The following is an 18,209-nucleotide window of genomic DNA, read 5'->3' as shown; positions in this document are numbered from 1 at the left end:
AACTTTGGGTATAAGTACGGTCTATGTAATTTGTGTTTCGCCAACGATGGCATTTATTTATGAGCTGATGATGTGACTGAGTTTTACTTTGTGATGACACTTGATATTAAGCATTTATTTAATAAAATTAAATGAAATGTTACAGGATGGAAAACATTGCTTTGAGTTTGCAGTTTGGTTTCGGAAAGAGAATCAGAACAACTGATGCACATGGCATAGATGGTAGAGAAATGTCTCAATCAGTCATTGATTTCAACAAAGCTTCCTGCCTGTCACGATGTTTAAAAATACCCTAATTTATAGAACAAAAGGTTTGAGGTTAGAGTCTACCGTAAATGGGTTTTAGTGTCAGCACATCATGCAGAAGGTCTGTGCGCGACAAAAGACTGATAGAAGAAACTCTGACATTTAGGGTAAAAAGAAAGTTACATTACAAATGAATGCACATAAAACTGTCTCGGCCATCGTTCATGATGCATCGCACAGCCAATTTATTCGCTGTATGATTTACTCTTGAAAGTTAAAAGTGACAGAGTACATTCTTCTCTTGAAATGTGAAGACCTGAGGTTTGGAACAAGTTATTCACCACACACAGGAAATCATTTTAGGTTACCACAGTGGACGACTCTCTCTGACAGGCAGATGTGGGTCTCTATGCTTATGGAAAGAAAGGTGTAAAACAAGGCAAGGCCACCTCTTTACCGATTCAAGTACGAAAGAACTGATGAGGGTGAGGAAGCTGAGCTTTCTCCAACAATCTTCTCAAAGGTAAGCAAACATTAATGTAATATTGTTACTGTGGTTGTAATGAAGATGATAAATAGTGCAGAGGTCCATTTCTAGTCAGCTAAAACCAGTCAGTTAGATTGAAAACAGTGAAAAAGGAATAATAATTCTACAAGTCACTTCAGGTACAACATGTCTTTCAAAAATTCATATCTTGGTTTGTGTTTTATGAGTGTGCTTGTGAAATGACATCAAAATTCCATCATTTTTAACATCACAATAATAATAATGCATCAGTTTTATATAGCGCTTTCTCATAGACACTCAAAGTCGCTTTACAGAATTAAGGCATTATTCTTTCACTCCACACTTAGTGGTGGTAAACTACGATTGTAGCCACAGCTGCCCTGGGGCAGACTGGTGGAAGCGAGGCTACCAAAGTGCGCCATCGGCCCTTCCGACCACCACCAACACTCACTCACACACTACATTCAAATAATCTGGTAATTTATCCTTCCTTTAGAACTGGATTTTAGATTGTGAATTCATCAAAATGTTTTTTTTTCAGTCCATGATAGTGTAATTTCTATGTAATCTGTTAGATTGAAACGTCTGTTTTGTGTATGAACGCATAAATATTGCTTCATGTTTTACGTAGTTGTTGAGGATTGGAGTATGTAAATATACAAGTCAGTAAAACAAGCATGAAATTGCAAATGCTAGTTTCGGACAAATCCAATGTGTACAGTCTGTTCTATTTAAGTGCTTCTGCAGTCGGCGCTTCTTTAACTTCAGCATTTGACAAGTTCTCAATGCCTGCAGACAGAGAGGCCAGGTCCCAAATCCCTCAAGTCTCCCGGAGTTGTCGCAAATCCCCTGCACCCAATCTCTACGGAGCAGGAGTTTATTTTCCACACTAACCACTGACTCAGATAGGAGCTCTCCTCTGTGTACCTGTAATTTCCTTCTTCCCAAACATTTCCCTCCACCCTGCTTCCCAGGGCTTATATGCAGAGCAAACAGTCACACTGGGTTTTTGGACCTCAGTGCCAAATCAAAAATAACATTTTACTTTTTTTTTTTTTTTTTTTGCAGTCTCTTTCCCGTAAGGTCCTGATGTCTATTTCTGGTTAAATTTCCTTCCTGCTTCCTGTTTTGTTTTCTATCATAGTCAACAGGAATTCAAAGATCAAGACCTGTCAATCATAAGGAGGTGAATTATTAGTTCTGACACTGCATTTCTCTTCCTCTTTGTAACCCCTCAGGAAAACAAGTGGTTTCAACATTATTGTGCCCCAGTTTGCACTTGTACATATACAGAAAATACAAAGTATGTATTAAACCAACAATATCAAGCAATAAGTGACAGATATTGGTCCCAAGAGGATCTTTACTTTAAATTTACTAGGTTTTGTGTTTGATATTCATAACTTGAGTACAAGTGAAGGATTTTGAGTTTAAAATTAAAAAAATTTCTGCAGTCGTCCGATAGAAGCGCTGGAAAACTGTGAGCCCCTGTAAATGTTGAGTTTCACTCACACAATGATTTGTTTTCTCTGACATTTTTACTTTCTCCTGCAAGCCAAATTGGACGCTCCAAAGGGCCGAATTTGGCCCCCGGTCCATGAGTAATAACACGTGTGCTCGACAAACATGTCTTTTTATTCATAGGCTGTTTCTTTTTTTCTTAGCCTCGACCACAGCAGATTTAGGTCAGTTTTAGTTTCTAGTAAAAGGAAAGTAATCTTTTCGTGACAGCAATGTATGTGTTGATATTACAATTAAATTAATGAATTTATTTGACCTATTTTTTTTTATTTATTTTTTTTTACCCATTGGCCTACCCTGACTCCCTCTTCCCTGTTCCCTTCCCCCTCATGATTAAAACATTATTTTTTACTCTATAAATACACTATATGTTCAGACTAAAAAACATTCCTTCTATTTTGTCTGCATATTACCTGGTCAGGAAGAAAATTGCCTGCAGAAATAATGTTAGAAAACCACATCATTTGGTTGTGCACCAAACTAATGATGTTTTCCCTGTTTGTTTTGCCTCCTCCTCGTCGTTAGCTGCAAAGTGAGAGGACAGCCATGAGTCTGCTGTGATAATGGTGAGTTATGGCGTCTGAAGCCGCAGCGATTGTGTGTTGGTTCCACATGAACATTCCTTCCAATGGGAAACCTTATCAGTCTGTAGCCTCCTGTGTAATTCACCTTAGGCACTGATACAGATGATGATTAAGGCTCTGTTTTGGAATTGTAAGAAAAAAAAGTTTTACACAGAGCAAATTGGGAACTTTTTATAGTGTTTTCAATGGAGGCAAATGTATTTGTATAGTGCATTTCAAATGCAAGGAAACTCAATGTGCTTTACACAATCAAAAAGTGCAAAAGAAAACATTCAACAGCTTAAAAATCAATACGAACATTAAAACCATCAGTAAAATCAATTAAAATCAACAAACACATTACATCAACAACATGACCAAAAATCTCCCTCTCAATCATACGCAGTAGAGAAAAAAAAAGTACCTTTAACTTTGATTTAAAAATGTTCACATTAGATGCTGACTTCAGCTCTGCTGACAGTTTGTTCCACTTCTTTGCATCATAACAACTAAACACAGCATCACCATGTTTACTGTGAGCTCTAGGCTCCACTATCTGACCTGTGTCCATAGATCTGAGAGACCTGCTGGGTTCATACCTGACTAACATCTCACTGATGTATTCTGGACCAAACCCATTCACAGATTTATACACCAGCAGCAGAACTTTAAAGTCTATTCTGAGGCTGACTGGGAGCCAATGTAAAGACTTTAAAACTGGACTAATGTGTTCTGACCTCTTTGTTCTGGTTAAGACCTGAGCTGCAGCGTTCTGAACCAGCTGTAGCTGCTTGATGCTCTTTTGGGGGATCTGAGTCAATCAGAACACCAAGGTTTTTGACTTGGTCTTTAGCTTTTAAAGATCGAGACTCAAGATATACTTGCTGACAGCAGTCCTCTTTTCCTTGTTACCAAAGACAATCACCTCCATCTTGTCATGATTTAGTTGAAGGAAGTTTTCACTCATCCAGCAGTTTACTTTTTCTAAGCAGTCACACAATACCTCAATGAGACCATAGTCATCTGGGTTCAGTGATAGATATACAGTAGTTGTGTCATCTGCGTAGCTCTGATAATCAACCTTAGAGTTGTGTAAAATGTGTCCTAAAGGAAGCATATAAAGGCTAAACAGAAGGGGTCCAAGAACAGAGCCCTTTATTTCACCTTTTCATTTAGATTTTCAAGTAAACGTGAAGAATGTTTGCCCTAATACAGCACAATTTTGAGCTTTGTAAATGAAGAAAAAATTATTATGTTGTTGTCATTATTATCAAAAATCAATTTTTTGTATTTTTCAGGGAGTTTACAAATTCAGAAAATATCTGGCTCCCAATAAACAGAATGTCAAAATATCAACATAGAGAAAGAATAATATACACAATGAACAATATTACAGGCACCTATGTTCAAGTTTGAAAACAAGTTCAAATATAAGTTTAACGGTTGCTAGACAAAGTCATCAAGCATTGTTGGAACAATTATAATCCTTAGTTCACCTCCAAACAACCGTGAAATTATGTGATGAGAACGTGTCAAAGTGTAAGTATTAGAAACTAATTAATAATCCCAAAGTTAATCAGTGCAACCCCAATCTCACCTTTTTCTTTTTACACACCAAACTCAATTTAATTCACATGCCAAAAAAACAGCAGAGAAAACAGGTTCAAATTAAAATACAGCATCTTACAGGCATTTTCCTTTATATAACAAGTGTTGTTAGAGAGAATTTATGATGGGTGATAAAGAGAAAGTTTCAGGCAAAATATCAAAAATGATTTGTGTGTCTATCAGTGTTGTACTCGAGTAATGATGGGTCCAAGTCTGGAAGAAGCAAAAGAAAAAGTGATTATGGCCCTTGATTTAAATGTATATAAACCCTATACATGTACTGTATATGTTTACACAGGATGGCAGGAGAGGTGACAGGAAGAGGGTTGAAAGATGTGTGAAGCACAACAGCGTGGTAGAGACGGAGTACGATGATGTCGATGTGAAGGAAGTGCATGTTGTGCAAATACTCCCTTCAAGGCCCATAAAAGATGAGGAGCACGTATATGCAGGTAAAAAACAAAAAAAGAACAAACCAAATCACCCTATTTTTTTTTTTTCAATGTAACTGTTTTCATATTTATCAAAAATACAATATACAATTACATATGTTTTTCCAGATGTGATTTATTTTCCCTTTATTTAATAACTTTTATCTAGTTTTAGGTTTATTGTATCTACTGAACTTCTCTCTCTTTTTATTTTAACCTTCAAAATATTACTCACACATTTTACCCTTAGGGTCAATTTGATCCCAGGGATATTTGCCTCCAGAAAATTGCTGACCAAGTTTTTGTGTCAGACAGTTGGTTTATTTTGTTGAATCCATAAATAACCACTTGATAATGAAACCATGACCTGTTCTCTAGCGCCACCATCAGGACAAACATTTAGATTAGAATTGATTTATCTTGAATAGTTTTCATCCAAATCTTCTCAAATTTACTGACAACATTAATGACTACACAAGTAGGACCCCTATTGGTTGTGGTGATAATGTGATCTTTCCTGCAGCGCCACCATCAGGTCAAACTTTCAGTTTTTGAGTTAGTGTATCTTGAAAATCTTTCATCCAAATCATTGATAGATGTTGGTGATCCACCCTTTCCTCTCATAGACATATTTATTTACTTATTTTTATCTATATTTAGAGTAATTCACTATAAAGTCTTCTATCTCAGACACAAACTCCTCTACATCACTTTCACTGTGAAAGAGCTGTTCCAAAACCTCACTGTCAGTAAATCTTTTCCTTGAGAATATTTTCAAGAGAGAGAGAGAGAGAGCTGTAAGGTTTTACACAGCTACTGTAAAATAGCTTGGGGTCAAATTGACCCCAGAGGAACAACAATGCGTGTAATAATGTGAAAAAATAAAAATGAAAAAATTATGCTTAATAATAATGGCTTGAATCTATATAGTGCTTTTTTCCGAGGAGACTCAAAGCGCGTTACAGAAACCATTATTCATTCACACCAGTCACTCACATAGTCATACCAGTGGTGGTAAGCCACAATGCAGACACAGCTGCCCAGGGGCAGACTGACAGAAGCGTGGCTGCCATTTCGTGCCTACGACGCCTCTGACCACCACCAACATTCATAATCAATTCATACCCATTCATACAAGGCACTGTGGGAAAAGTGCCTTGCCCAAAGACACAACAACAATGACTCAGATAGAGTGGGATTCATAACCTCAACCCTTCGGTTACTGGACGACCCGCTGTCACTGAGCCATGGCCGCCCCAATGGCCCCCAATTGTACCCACTAAACTCATAAAAGTCATGAAGTATAAAGCAAAAAAAATAAAAAATCAACTATTATTTTTTTGAATGATAAACATTGAATGGGGTCAGGTTGACAGGAGGGTTAATGTCATCATTCTGTTCTTTTTACAGTAGAATAAAGTATAGGTAATTAAATAAACCAGATATAAAATTATATAATATATTTTATTTTTATTTTTATTCTCTAACATTGAATACGTTTACATAAAACCACCCGTAAAAGGCTTACTTTTGAATAAGGCTGTAATAACCTGAATTCAAGATTATTATTTGGAACTTTTTTTAGTTGTTTTTATGCTTTGAGACTTTAGGGCTGAGCATATGTCACTGGTTTATTCAAAAGAAAAGCTCAAGGGGGGAAATCTAGTTCAAATGAAGCTGAATAAATGTGATGGAGTAAAAACAGCTCCATGACAAACTGTGCTGAGAATAAAAACCAATGTGGATGAGAGAGGAGCTCATGCTAAGTGAGTGAGAACAATCAGCGGGTTTCCAGGGCCGTCAGTGAACCGAGGTTGAAAATAGAGGTGAGCGTGTAGTGTGAACACACTGCATGGATGTGGCCTCCAGCCTGAAATACTCCTGGTGCATGTCTGCAGAATAATACAAAATGTCAATCTGTTCACACTGTATCATGCCAGACTCCGACTGTTAAAAACAGAATCAGAATCAGAAATGTTTAATGGCCAAGTACAGTTTAAAGGACAGTACAAGGAATTTGTCTTGGTAGATGGTGCACAAAACAAAAAAAAAACAAAGACAAAGAAAAAGAAAACAAGAACAAGAACAAAGAACAACCCAGCAACAATAATAGTGATAAATATACCAGAAAACAATGCTCACCAGTTAAACCAGTAGTTCTCAAACTATTTTGGGTGCTCCCCACTTTGAACAAAGATGAACTTTCAAGCCCCACCTGTGCTCATTGCCCCCCAAATAATCCTGACAAAAAAAACACATTTTCAAATTCAACAATCAAAAATTAGATTAAAATAAGCACCTGCATAAAAAACAATCAAAAATACAGGAAATAAGGAAACCTGTGTTTTTGACAAATTAACTATTAGTCATTAAATAACACTTTTAATTTTTTTTTTTTTTCATGCGGTGGTGTGTTTAATTTAGTTTTTGAGTTTTAATTTATGATTGAAGTATGTCACTTGCAAGCTTTTTGTCGCAGACGATGTTTCTTTATTTCCTGTATTTTTGACTGCTGCACTTTTACATTTGTTTTTCATGCAGGTGATTGGTTTAATTTAGTTTTTGGTTTTTGAGTCATTATGAAACATGGTGCTTTTTGTTGTGTTAGTTTAATAAATATGAATATGTGTCAGGATTATTTGGGGGGCAATGGGCACACTTGGGGCTGGAAAATTCACCTTCGTTCAAAGTGGGAAACACCCCCCAAAAAAAGGTTTGAGAACCACTGCATTGTAGATGTATTTATTTATTTATTTTATTTATTTGGAAAAGACAGCACACATTAAATCACCTGTACACATTTTTTTTCTTCTGTTTGTTTTATTTAATTATATAACAACAAAGTTATTCAAAACTGCCTCCCTTTTCAAGACAGGGATCTTCCAAGATCATCATCCAGCCACAGCCTCTTGTCCATCTGCTCGGTAAGAATAATTAATTAACTTTTCTAATGAAAGAGCTGTCCAAATGTAAGTACTGATCCTTCCTTTCTGAAATCAAACCATCCCCAGGGCGACGCCAACGTCGACACAACAACAGGCAAGATACGAGACATAAATGTGAAGGAATTAGGAGATTTCTTTGCAGTGGAAGGGTGTGTGAAATGTATAGAGAAATTCTATTTTAGATTTGGTCTTTCATCAGTACAAAACATTTTAGGTAAGTGTTCCATCAAAAAGCCATTTATTATATTTGATTTTATTGTTGTTTTGGTTTTACTTTTTCTCCCCACAAATTGTACAAGTAAATGCAGTTTCTGACCAACTAATAAAATAGCTTGGAGTGGAGGATCACGGTGATCTTTCATGAGCTGGTGCTTTTCTGTTTTATTCCCAATTTGACATTATATCAAATGTCTGTGGATAACGGGGCACTCTGAAATCATTATCATTCACCTTTGCAGGGCGTGTTAGACTTTTATCATTATAAATTCTAATATATGCTGTAATAAGTATCTCTTAGCTATTATCCACGTTTGACTTTTGTACCTCGGTTGCAGCTCCTGCTATTCGTAGAGACCTGAAGCCTGGAAGACGAAAGATCCGATTAGGTAAAGCAATGAGTCACAGGAAACATTTTCTCACTCAACCTTTGGTCAAGTGTAAAAGTTATGTGGCATTTACAGACACAAAGGCTCCAACCGAGGAGACAGAGGGCCGGGTAAGGCTCAGTGTTATTTCACGTTATTGGATGTGAAAAAATACATTGTAATGTATTCATTTAAAATCTATTTTCCTTTTTTTCCTGGAAATCCAGCACTCACACAGGTGAATTGTTCATATACTGCTTAAGGTTTTTTTTTTTTTTTCCCCCCTTAGTGGAGGGAAGTCTTTGAGCAGGATGATGTTCTCTGCTCTTCCAGATGTTCTGTGGATAAAACATCATTCACTTGGCCTGGAGATGATACAAACTCATGCAAGAAAGGGTGAGTCTAGCTCCTCCCAATTAAAAAATTAAAACCAGAAATTAAAAATGGAATACATATCCAAAATTATATAAATTAGAAAATAAAAAAAAACCTGGATGAAACTTGTAAAAACATGTTACAATAAAATGTTAGTTATAGGTATGCAGCAATGAAAATAAAACAGTAAAAGAAGACATGTATGATATGATTGTGGTCCAAAATATGATATAGAAGCTGAAAAACAACCTACCAATTTAATCTATTACAAATGTAAGAAAATAAATGTCTCAAAAACCACTTTCTCTGAGATAATAGTCTACAAACAGCTCCTGAACGACACTTGACAAATATTTTGCCTGCAAATTTAGTTGGAAAATAGCCAAATATGGAAAAATCACCCAATCTGGCAACAGAGATTGAACTGTTTGTGTTAGTGAGACAAGGTTGCCATCTGCTGGCTGTAGAATGAACACAATGTTCTCTTCTTTTATCAGACGAGATAAAAGATCACATGTTAAGGTACGTCTGAATCTTTCACTATTAAACCTATTCAATAACAAATTCATTTTTTCTTCTCATCGATTAATTTTTTTTTTTCTTTTTTTTATTCTTCTGACAGGCAGATAAAATTCACAACACAAGTAAGTTACAACACTACAGAGCCCAGACATGACATGGTAAAAATAATAATAATAATTTGTGGCCACACAGTAGTAATTAGTTGCCACGCGGATGTTGTAAACAGGAAGTGACGTGTATTTACCCTCAACACTGTTTTCATTATATCTTAGCATTACTACAACCGCAGAGTGGTTAATGTAGTGGTTGTTGCTTCATTTTCTTTCTCAATGGCGGAGGTTGGATCAGTACCGTGTCTTGGCCAGGTTAAACAGACAGTGTAGGACCCAGACACAGAAGGTTTGATGAAGGTTTTATTCAAACAATAGTTCATAGGTTGACTGGTATGAAGAGGGTTCCCAGAGCAGAGCCTCCAGAGCACACTAACATGGGATACGACCCGTACAGGCTGGGGAAGAGCTCTGCTCCTGCTCCTCTTCTGGACACAGCGGCGGACAAACACACTGTGCAGGTTTCTAACTGTGGTCCGACCAACCGTAGACTGACTGAACCCACTGTAGTGAAGACGATAACCGACCCCTGCCAGCGTCGTTCATCCATATTAATATTTAACCCCCAGACACCGCCCACCGTCCTGGCCCACCAACAAAAAACGAGCGCTCCTCCAGCTACACCAACAGGTCCTCCCCTTTCTACTGAACACGAGACCAGCAGTGACTCATGCACACACAGTCAGGGGCGTCGGACTGTGCTGTGGGAAGGGGGCGGTAAAGGGTTCAGAGTCGTACCCAGGGGGTGGGCCTCAGAAGTCTTTTTTATATATATGTACGAAAATTAATTTTAAACATATTTTAGATTATTTCTATTGGACTGAAAAGTGCCTTGTGTGAAAATAAGCAAGTTGTTAATCACAGTTTGGCATTAAAACCATTATCCATGCTGCATCAGAGCCCTAGCTACAACCCCCTTTAAAACAGTGCAAATGGTACGACCCACATGTGCTGCTGCTGCTGCTTTACCTTTCACTAACCTTTGTACATGTTTGCTTTGTGTGTGTTAGTTATACCCACACCCAAAAAAAAAAAAAAAAAAATTCCAGCCACCCCTAAATTGTAGCATAAATATGTCACAAACACAATATCCAATAAACCACTAAAATATAGTAGAACAGATTCATAAAATACAACCAATGAATATGGTGCCATTAGGTTATTGCAGTTCTTTTCAACCTGTGGATCAGGACAACATGTGGGGTCACCTGGTATTAAAATGGGGTCGCCTATATTGTCTAGTAATTAAAAATTCAAACATTTTCAATTATTATTGTTTTTCAAATACACATCACACAATAACTATCAAATAACTGTATCCTATACTTAAACTTCCTCAGATATAAATCTAGTTCAAATAAAATGCAGTATAAAAATATTTAAGGTGGCACAGTTTGTGTACTAATCCTGGCTACTCTGTATTTGTAACACACTTTAATAAACATGATCAAAAACTAATTGTAGAAAAGAAAAATGTCTCTAAAATGGGGTCATAACCCGATAAAGGTTGGGAACTTCTGGGTTAATGTGAAGAAAAAGGAAAGCTTATATAATAATGCAAGAATACTAGTACAGTTTATAGTACATAATTTACAGTAGGGGCCCAACAAGATGGTTTGTACCCAGGGCCCAAAATGTGGTGTTACAGTGACGCGCACAAAGACAGACGGATGACACCCACACATACAGACTATACACCCGAGTACACACACAAAGATGTAGGGCCTTGTTGGACTTCTGGAGATTCATTACATGTCTGTGGTGAATTTACTGTATGGGGGTCTAATGGGAGGGGAGAGGGTTATTTACATTTGCAACTTTCCCTGGCAAGACGTACTGCTTTACGGCAGCCCAATACAAACTAATGCTAGATTGTCTACAAATTCACTTCTCTCAAACTTATATCATGGCGAAGCCAGCAAAAAAAAGGCAGAGAAGACCTTTGTTCGAGGAATGGAGCAACTCCATGCAGTGACAGCTCGGCAGCAACACACAGCAATCACACACACTGCTGTCGTGGCAACAGGCACGCACACACACTCGCAAACCAGCGCTCCATCAGGCAGCGGCGGGGGCGTGCAGCGTTTTTACGACAGTGACATAACCAAAAGGGACCTTTATGGGGAACGCTGAGCACAAGCTAGTTCTGCTTTAACACTTTTAACGGCTGTACAACATAAATAAAAGCAACATGGTATCCATGAGGGCAGCTCAGCACCTGCTCCTCTTTGACTACATGTGCCGTTGCTACAGCAACGAGTCACTAACCATCAGGAACATTATCAGTATTTTGTGGCCACAAAATACATTTTTTTACTTAACATGTCATGTCTGGGGCTTCGTACAATATGACAAATTTTCCTGACATTCTTTTTTAAACTTTCTTTTTTAATTCTGTAATAATGAAAATGTTTTCAGGTTCAAGCTTATTTGAAATTGATTTAACACATCATTCAAATCAAAGACATTTATTGGCTGCGGACATTCCCAACAAAGAACTGAGGTGAGACTTTAACTCTTAATTTTTAGAAGGTAAATGTGATTAGTTCTTACAGAAACAGATTAGGGCCAGTTTTGATGGAGACTGTTGTGTATGGTGAATTAGCCCTGGTCCCATTCCATAGATTTGACTTTAATAGTAAATGTTCGACATTTATTACAATATTGTGTTTTGAGTTTATTTTGGAAATTTCGACTTTATTCTCGTCTTTCCGACTTTCATCTCGAAAATTATTTTCTCCATCAAAAATGGCCCTAATCCGCTTCAGTACATTCTCACTTAATTTCTCACTTTTTTTTTTCTTTTCTTTTTTAATCAGATCTGCACATACTCAGGGTAAATACTATATTAATATCACCATTATAGAGTCATTAGTTGTTTAAATTGTCACTTTTGTGCATCAAAGTTCATGTTTGTGATGTTAGCCTATATTTATTGGATGTATCATGTTTTAAACACAGTTCCCCATGAGTGGCCTCAGACTAAAAAGGCTTCTAACAAGCACAACTTTCCACCAGTACAAAAGCCCCCACAGGTAAACATGCAACTTAAAGATGAATCCTGAATCAGGAAAGGTTACTCACTGAGTTGCTGTATTTCACTAACAGACATACTCCACAGAAGGCTGGTATGTGGGGGTTTGTAATCGAATAGATGCTGAACACGCGTTACATCTGGTAAACAAGGTATCTGTGGGGACGGGGACATGAGAAAATACAGTAAAGCATGTCTGAACGTGTTGAATAAAGAAATGTGATTTTTGTTATAACAGGATGGAGCATTTCTGGTCAGAGACTCCACCATCAACACCATCGCTGAACCTTTGGTGTTGGCAGTGTATCATGATAAGAAAGTTTATAATGTCAAGATTCGGTACATAGAGAGAACCTGCACATTTGCACTGGGCAAAGGACGAGGCCCTAATGTTGTGAGTTGTTTACAATAACAGGCAGCTTTTACAGCCACTGCTTGCATCACTGTCCCAGTGACAAGTCTCTGCTTCTTCTTCCTCAGATGTTTCACTCAGTGGAGGAAATGATCAGGTTTCATACCATATCCCCTCTTCCTCTCACCAATGGGAGATATGCAACTGGGAGCAAGAACTGTGTGCTGACCTATCCAGTAACCAAAGGCGATGTTGACAAGCTGCTACAGTAATGAAACCACTATAAATATGAACTATAAAAGGGTCAAGTTTCCACTGCACCGTAAAGGTCAACTTATTTACCTTAAAGATACTTTGAAAACTGAAGGAAACCCAGAGAAAACTGACACAAGCTACACAAGATCTGCATTGGGTCATTCCATGTCATTCCAACAAATGGCCCACATACTTTGGTCTAAAAAAAATCTGAAATTGTTCCATGATTATTCAGTAGGCACACTGTAAATTTTGTATTTGATAGGAGGAATACTTTTTGAGATATGATCAATTTAGTGACCATATCGCAAACCTCTTCTCCCCCGGAAAAAGGTGGTTTCCCCCTCTGGGTCGGTGGAGAGTCCTTGCCTCAAGTGGAGGAGTTCAAGTATCTCAGGGTCTTGTTCACGAGTGAGGGTCGGCTGGAGCGTGAGATCGATAGACGCATCGGTGCGGCGTCAGCAGTGATGCGGTCGCTGTATCAGACTGTTGTGGTGAAGAGGGAGCTGAGTCGGGGGGCAAAGCTCTCAATTTACCAATCGCTCTATGGTCATGAGATTTGGGTAATGACCGAAAGGACAAGATTGCGGATACAGGCGGCCGAAATGAGTTTCCTCCGCAGGGTGGCTGGGCGCACCCTTCGAGATAGGGTGAGGAGCTCAGAGTAGAGTCGCTGCTCCTTCACGTCGAAAGGCGCCAGCTGAGGTGGCTCGGGCATCTGTTTCAGATGCCTCCTGGTCGCCTCCCTCGGGAGGTGTTTCAGGCATGTCCTATTGGGAAGAGGCCTCGTGGAAGGCCCAGGACACGCTGGAGGGACTATGTCTCTGAGCTGGCCTGGTGTCGCCTCGGGGTTCCCCCAGAACAGCTGGAGGAGGTGTGCGTGGATCGGGAGGTCTGGGCGTCTCTGCTGAGACTGCTGCCTCCGCGACCAGGCCCCGGATAAAAGCGGAAGAAAATGGATGGATGGATATCGCAAAAAAGATTGTTGATTTTTGCGCGTTCTTAATTTTCTTCCATTTTCAGCTTCCAATATCTCAGGAACTACATCACCTAAAAAGCTGAAATTTGGTATCATAATACAGCTCCACCTACTCTCTCAGAATACAAAAGATCTGCTATACATTCTATCTGGTGGACATGCCAGCCCCTTAAAATTGGAAAAAAGTTTGTTGGGGTTTTGGGGCTCGAACATGTTCGGGCCTTCAGTAAACAACTTTGCATAAGTCTCAGCTCCCTGTAATTTCATCAGCTTTGAGGTATGTACATAGACAGTTAAAATCACTAATGATTAGTCAGATATATGTATTTGTTCTTGGGTGACAGTCTCTTGAAATCTGAAAAAATACCGTTTTTTAATAATTTCCATTGGCCCATGTCCGAAAAAATCTGATCTCTATTTCAATTTATAGTATAAAGATTACTCTTTCTTGGGATATGAATTTTTCTTCATGCAACTTCATTTTTATTTTGGACCTTTGGGTTTTTTCACAACTCGCCAATATTGAAAATCCTTAACATGAGATAGGATGTCCTAAAATAATGTGAAATGACTACATTTCATTCTCGTCATTTACTCGTTCATTTAGCAAAGCTGGAACTAATTGAGGTTTGTGTATATATTTAGTACCATTGACAGGTCGGTCTTAACCTTCACAGCTTTACTGACAGATGGCTGGAGTTATTATTAAAGGAGACGTAGGCAAAACGAAACGCGAAGAGGAGAAATGATGTTTTCAGCTCGAGTCAACATTTTAAAAAGAAATTATTCAAATTAAACATTTCTTATTGGCTATTGTTTTCTTTGTTCTTAACTTGGTCTCGTATTTTCTTTACTTAATCTACTGTTCATATTTAATCACCTCTTCCACTGAAATCTTCAGTTCAAAGGCTTCAATTTTTTTTAAATTTTGCACGTTTCAGCTCTCCCACATTCTCTAACCATTCACTCCATTTTTTTACTGACTTCACTGGGAAACATTGACTGCATCACATTGGTTTCTCCATCCCAACCACTTCCTGTTTGACTGTTTTTGTCTTGACTCTGTTTATTGTCAGACAAAGCTCAAGTTTAATCAAATAAGAGACTTTATTACTCTATTCATCTTTCTTTCCTTATGAAATGAGGTTTATTGTTCTAGATTTCTTACCTATAATCTTTAATGGGTTTTTTTTCTTGCAAAATGTTATATTTATTTTTGCTTGTTTTAAATATTGGCTAACTTATTTCTGTACACCTTATACTTGTTTTCATCAGTCTCTGTTCATGATTTGATAGTCTCCATAAAGGCTGTTTTAATATTTATATGCATTTTGTAAACTCTTGGTCATCCAAGATTTCTTGTTTTATAACTATAATTGTGTTAATGTATACATACAGCTACGATTTAAGAATCGTATGTCTGTGTAAACCCACAGCTGGGACTGGTAGGTATTGACTTCCTTTGGACAGGTCTCACTTCTTTCAGGAAACAAACCACATTTTCAGACCTCACATTGACCCCTAACGATAAAAGAAAAAACATATCAAATGCTAGACACATCTCTGTCTAATGAAAACATGAACTGAAGGTGGTGTGACATTTATTTGGGGAGATTTTATCCATTTTATACTGACATTTTTACGCATGCTGTGTTTATGCAATTTGCCAAATAGTTAAATTAAATAAAAATTGTGATGTATTTTGTTGTTTAATCTTTCTATGAAATATTAACATCCTTTGTTGTTCGTTAATGCTTGTTCCACTAATTAAACTTATCAAGAAAACAGCAAACATCATCTATTGAACGCTTTACAACCTAGGTTCCCAAAGTGGGTACACAAATTTTCATAGGGGGTACGTGAAAAAAAAGAAAAACTGTGACGACAGTTGAAACAACATTATAAAGAGACCGGCAGTCAGGAGCCTCCATGCATTGCCACAAATTACACATTTGCTTTGCACTTGTCAGTACCCGATCCTTTCACGGGCCTGATTCTTTTGGATCCTTTCAACGCATGTGCATATACGTCATTTCTTTCTCTCGCAATCTTTATGACAAAGAACCTGGGACGTGATATTTGAATGTAAACCGACCATATGCCATTTGTTAAATATATTAATAGTAAACATGTAAATATGAGACTGTTTTGTGGTGTTTTAAATTGTTAATAATGAAAAAAAGACAAAAAAGAAAAATCACCGTAAGACAGTATATACAAAAAATTATCTAAACACCAGGGCCGTGGGAAGTGGGGGTGCTAGGGGTGGAAGGAACAAAGGAACTATATATATATAGTTCCTTACAATACATTTATATAATGAGTGTTTCAATTGACTTTCATAATCAATGTGCTTTTAGAAAAAAAACTATCAGCTTCCAAAATTGGCTTTAGATATCGTCCATCGGCTGAATTTTTTTATTTTTTTTTTAATCGGTATCGGCATCGACCTTTGAAAATCCCATATCGGTCGACCTCTACTACATTACATTATGTTAAGTGTGCAGGAATAGAGGGTACATGGCTTCCGGTTAAATTTCTAAAGAGGTACGGGACTGTGAAAAGTTTGGGAACCACTGCTTTACAATATATATCATATAGACTTAACTCTACAAGCTTGCTTTTGTGGCCTTCTGGCGATACATTGCTCTCTCTCTCTTTTAAATATTAACTTTCTTGACCTTTTTTTTTTTTTGCTGTAAATACAATGTCAAAAACACATTGGTCTTAGTCTGCAAGAGTAAAAGCTTTGACTTGTTTTTATGGGGTCAAATAGTGAAGAAAAGGCTGACAATGGTAATATTTTTTTAAAAATGTCAACCCCACCCACAACCTTCTGGCTGCCGTTGGTGATATTTAGTCAACAATTCCAGTATCGAGGTTGGTGACCAATTTCATTCACAAAATGGAAGTAATTGCTTTGAACAATATTAGCCTGTTTCTGTGGACACAACTTTTATGTTTTGTTCACATCATACTTAGCTTTGTATTATCAAGTTTAGTCTTTTGACTAAAATGCAACTTTAGTTTTCGTCAAAATGTATGCATGAGGACTGTTTGAGTTACTGCACATAGTCTAGTTTTGGTCAACTATTAACATAGTTTAGTTTTTTAGTTGAAAACTAACCAGACATGCACTCAGTTATTCACTTTTTACCTTGGGCCTCAAAGTCTTAATTTAAACCTATATGTAACTTATGGTCTACTTTTAATGTGTCATGTCCAGTGATTTATGTATTCTATGTATCATGTCTTGTTGAATGTATACTATACTAACCTGCCTTAGGACAACGGATGAAAATTAGCTATTGTGCTAACTCCGGCATATTTACGTTGTTGCTCTGCTGACATGTTGATGAATATGCATTGTCCTAATTCAAATAAATAAGTAAATAAATGAAAATATCAATACCTTTTGTATGGCAGTGGATTTGTCTTTATTATTCAAGTAAAAAATAAAAAACTTGTCAATCAGAAAAAGAAAAAAAAACTTCAAAGAAAAAAAGTGATCCAATGCAAAAATTTGGGTCTCAAATATTTTTTTTTGCATTGGAACACTTTTTTTCTTTGAAAATACTAATTTTTGATTGAAGTGATTTTTTTTTTCTGTATTTTTGATGTAGTTTTTGTTTACATGTGTTTCTTTTCAATTAACCATAGTCTAGTTATTGTCACTGATAACAAATTTAGTTGACAAAAATGATGAAAACTTTGCCACTCTGACAATATAGATTTAAGTAATACACAACTGGTGCAGAATATAGAAAAAAATATATCCGGTCCAAATTAAAAAAAAAAAAAAAAATGGCTGAGGATATTCCAGTTCCTCCTCCATGTGTTTAAACCGTCCTCCCCCAAAATACCTCTGTGATGACCTATTTTTACTTCAAGCCCTGAAATACTACCATGAACAGTTAAAGGAGCCATAAGAAATCACTATGGAGGCCATTTTTTTTTTTTTTCTTAAAAGGAGCGGAAAAAAAGAAATTACACCCATTAAACAGATTTTTCAGTTCTTTAATATATATAAAAAAGGTGAACATTAAACGTTTTCACACAAATAATAACATAATGTACTGAAAGTGAAATAAAAATGCACAAAATAGTAAAAAAAAAAAAAAAAAAAAAAAAAACTAACATCGACAAAGATGTTAGGAAGACTACAGATGAAGACTG

The 18,209-nt window shown here is 37.0% G+C and overlaps 1 protein-coding gene across 3 annotated transcripts; it reads left to right on the top strand.

Moving 5' to 3' along the window:
• The first annotated feature begins 560 nt into the window (after positions 1 to 560).
• Positions 561 to 13,504, top strand: clnk (cytokine dependent hematopoietic cell linker). Of its 3 annotated transcripts, none has more exons than XM_028459930.1 (17): positions 561 to 769; positions 1,899 to 1,940; positions 2,801 to 2,841; positions 4,745 to 4,898; positions 7,749 to 7,801; positions 7,889 to 7,916; positions 8,377 to 8,427; positions 8,503 to 8,537; positions 8,696 to 8,802; positions 9,279 to 9,303; positions 9,404 to 9,425; positions 11,832 to 11,916; positions 12,233 to 12,249; positions 12,375 to 12,448; positions 12,522 to 12,599; positions 12,686 to 12,841; positions 12,928 to 13,504. In XM_028459930.1, the coding sequence occupies exons 3-17, from the start codon at positions 2,839 to 2,841 to the stop codon at positions 13,069 to 13,071; spliced, it is 1,032 nt and encodes a 343-aa protein (XP_028315731.1). In that variant the 5' UTR covers positions 561 to 769; positions 1,899 to 1,940; positions 2,801 to 2,838; the 3' UTR covers positions 13,072 to 13,504. The 3 variants fall into 3 exon arrangements, with proteins under 3 accessions (XP_028315731.1, XP_028315732.1, XP_028315730.1); XM_028459931.1 differs by having other exon boundaries at positions 1,823 to 1,940; XM_028459929.1 differs by lacking the exon at positions 1,899 to 1,940.
• Positions 13,505 to 18,209: the final 4,705 nt, after the last annotated feature.

The sequence above is a fragment of the Gouania willdenowi genome, chromosome 10 (assembly GCF_900634775.1).
Source record: "Gouania willdenowi chromosome 10, fGouWil2.1, whole genome shotgun sequence".
NCBI lineage: Eukaryota > Metazoa > Chordata > Actinopteri > Blenniiformes > Gobiesocidae > Gouania > Gouania willdenowi.
The sequence above is the reverse complement of the archived record's forward strand: the minus strand, read 5'-3'. Positions and strand labels throughout refer to the sequence as shown.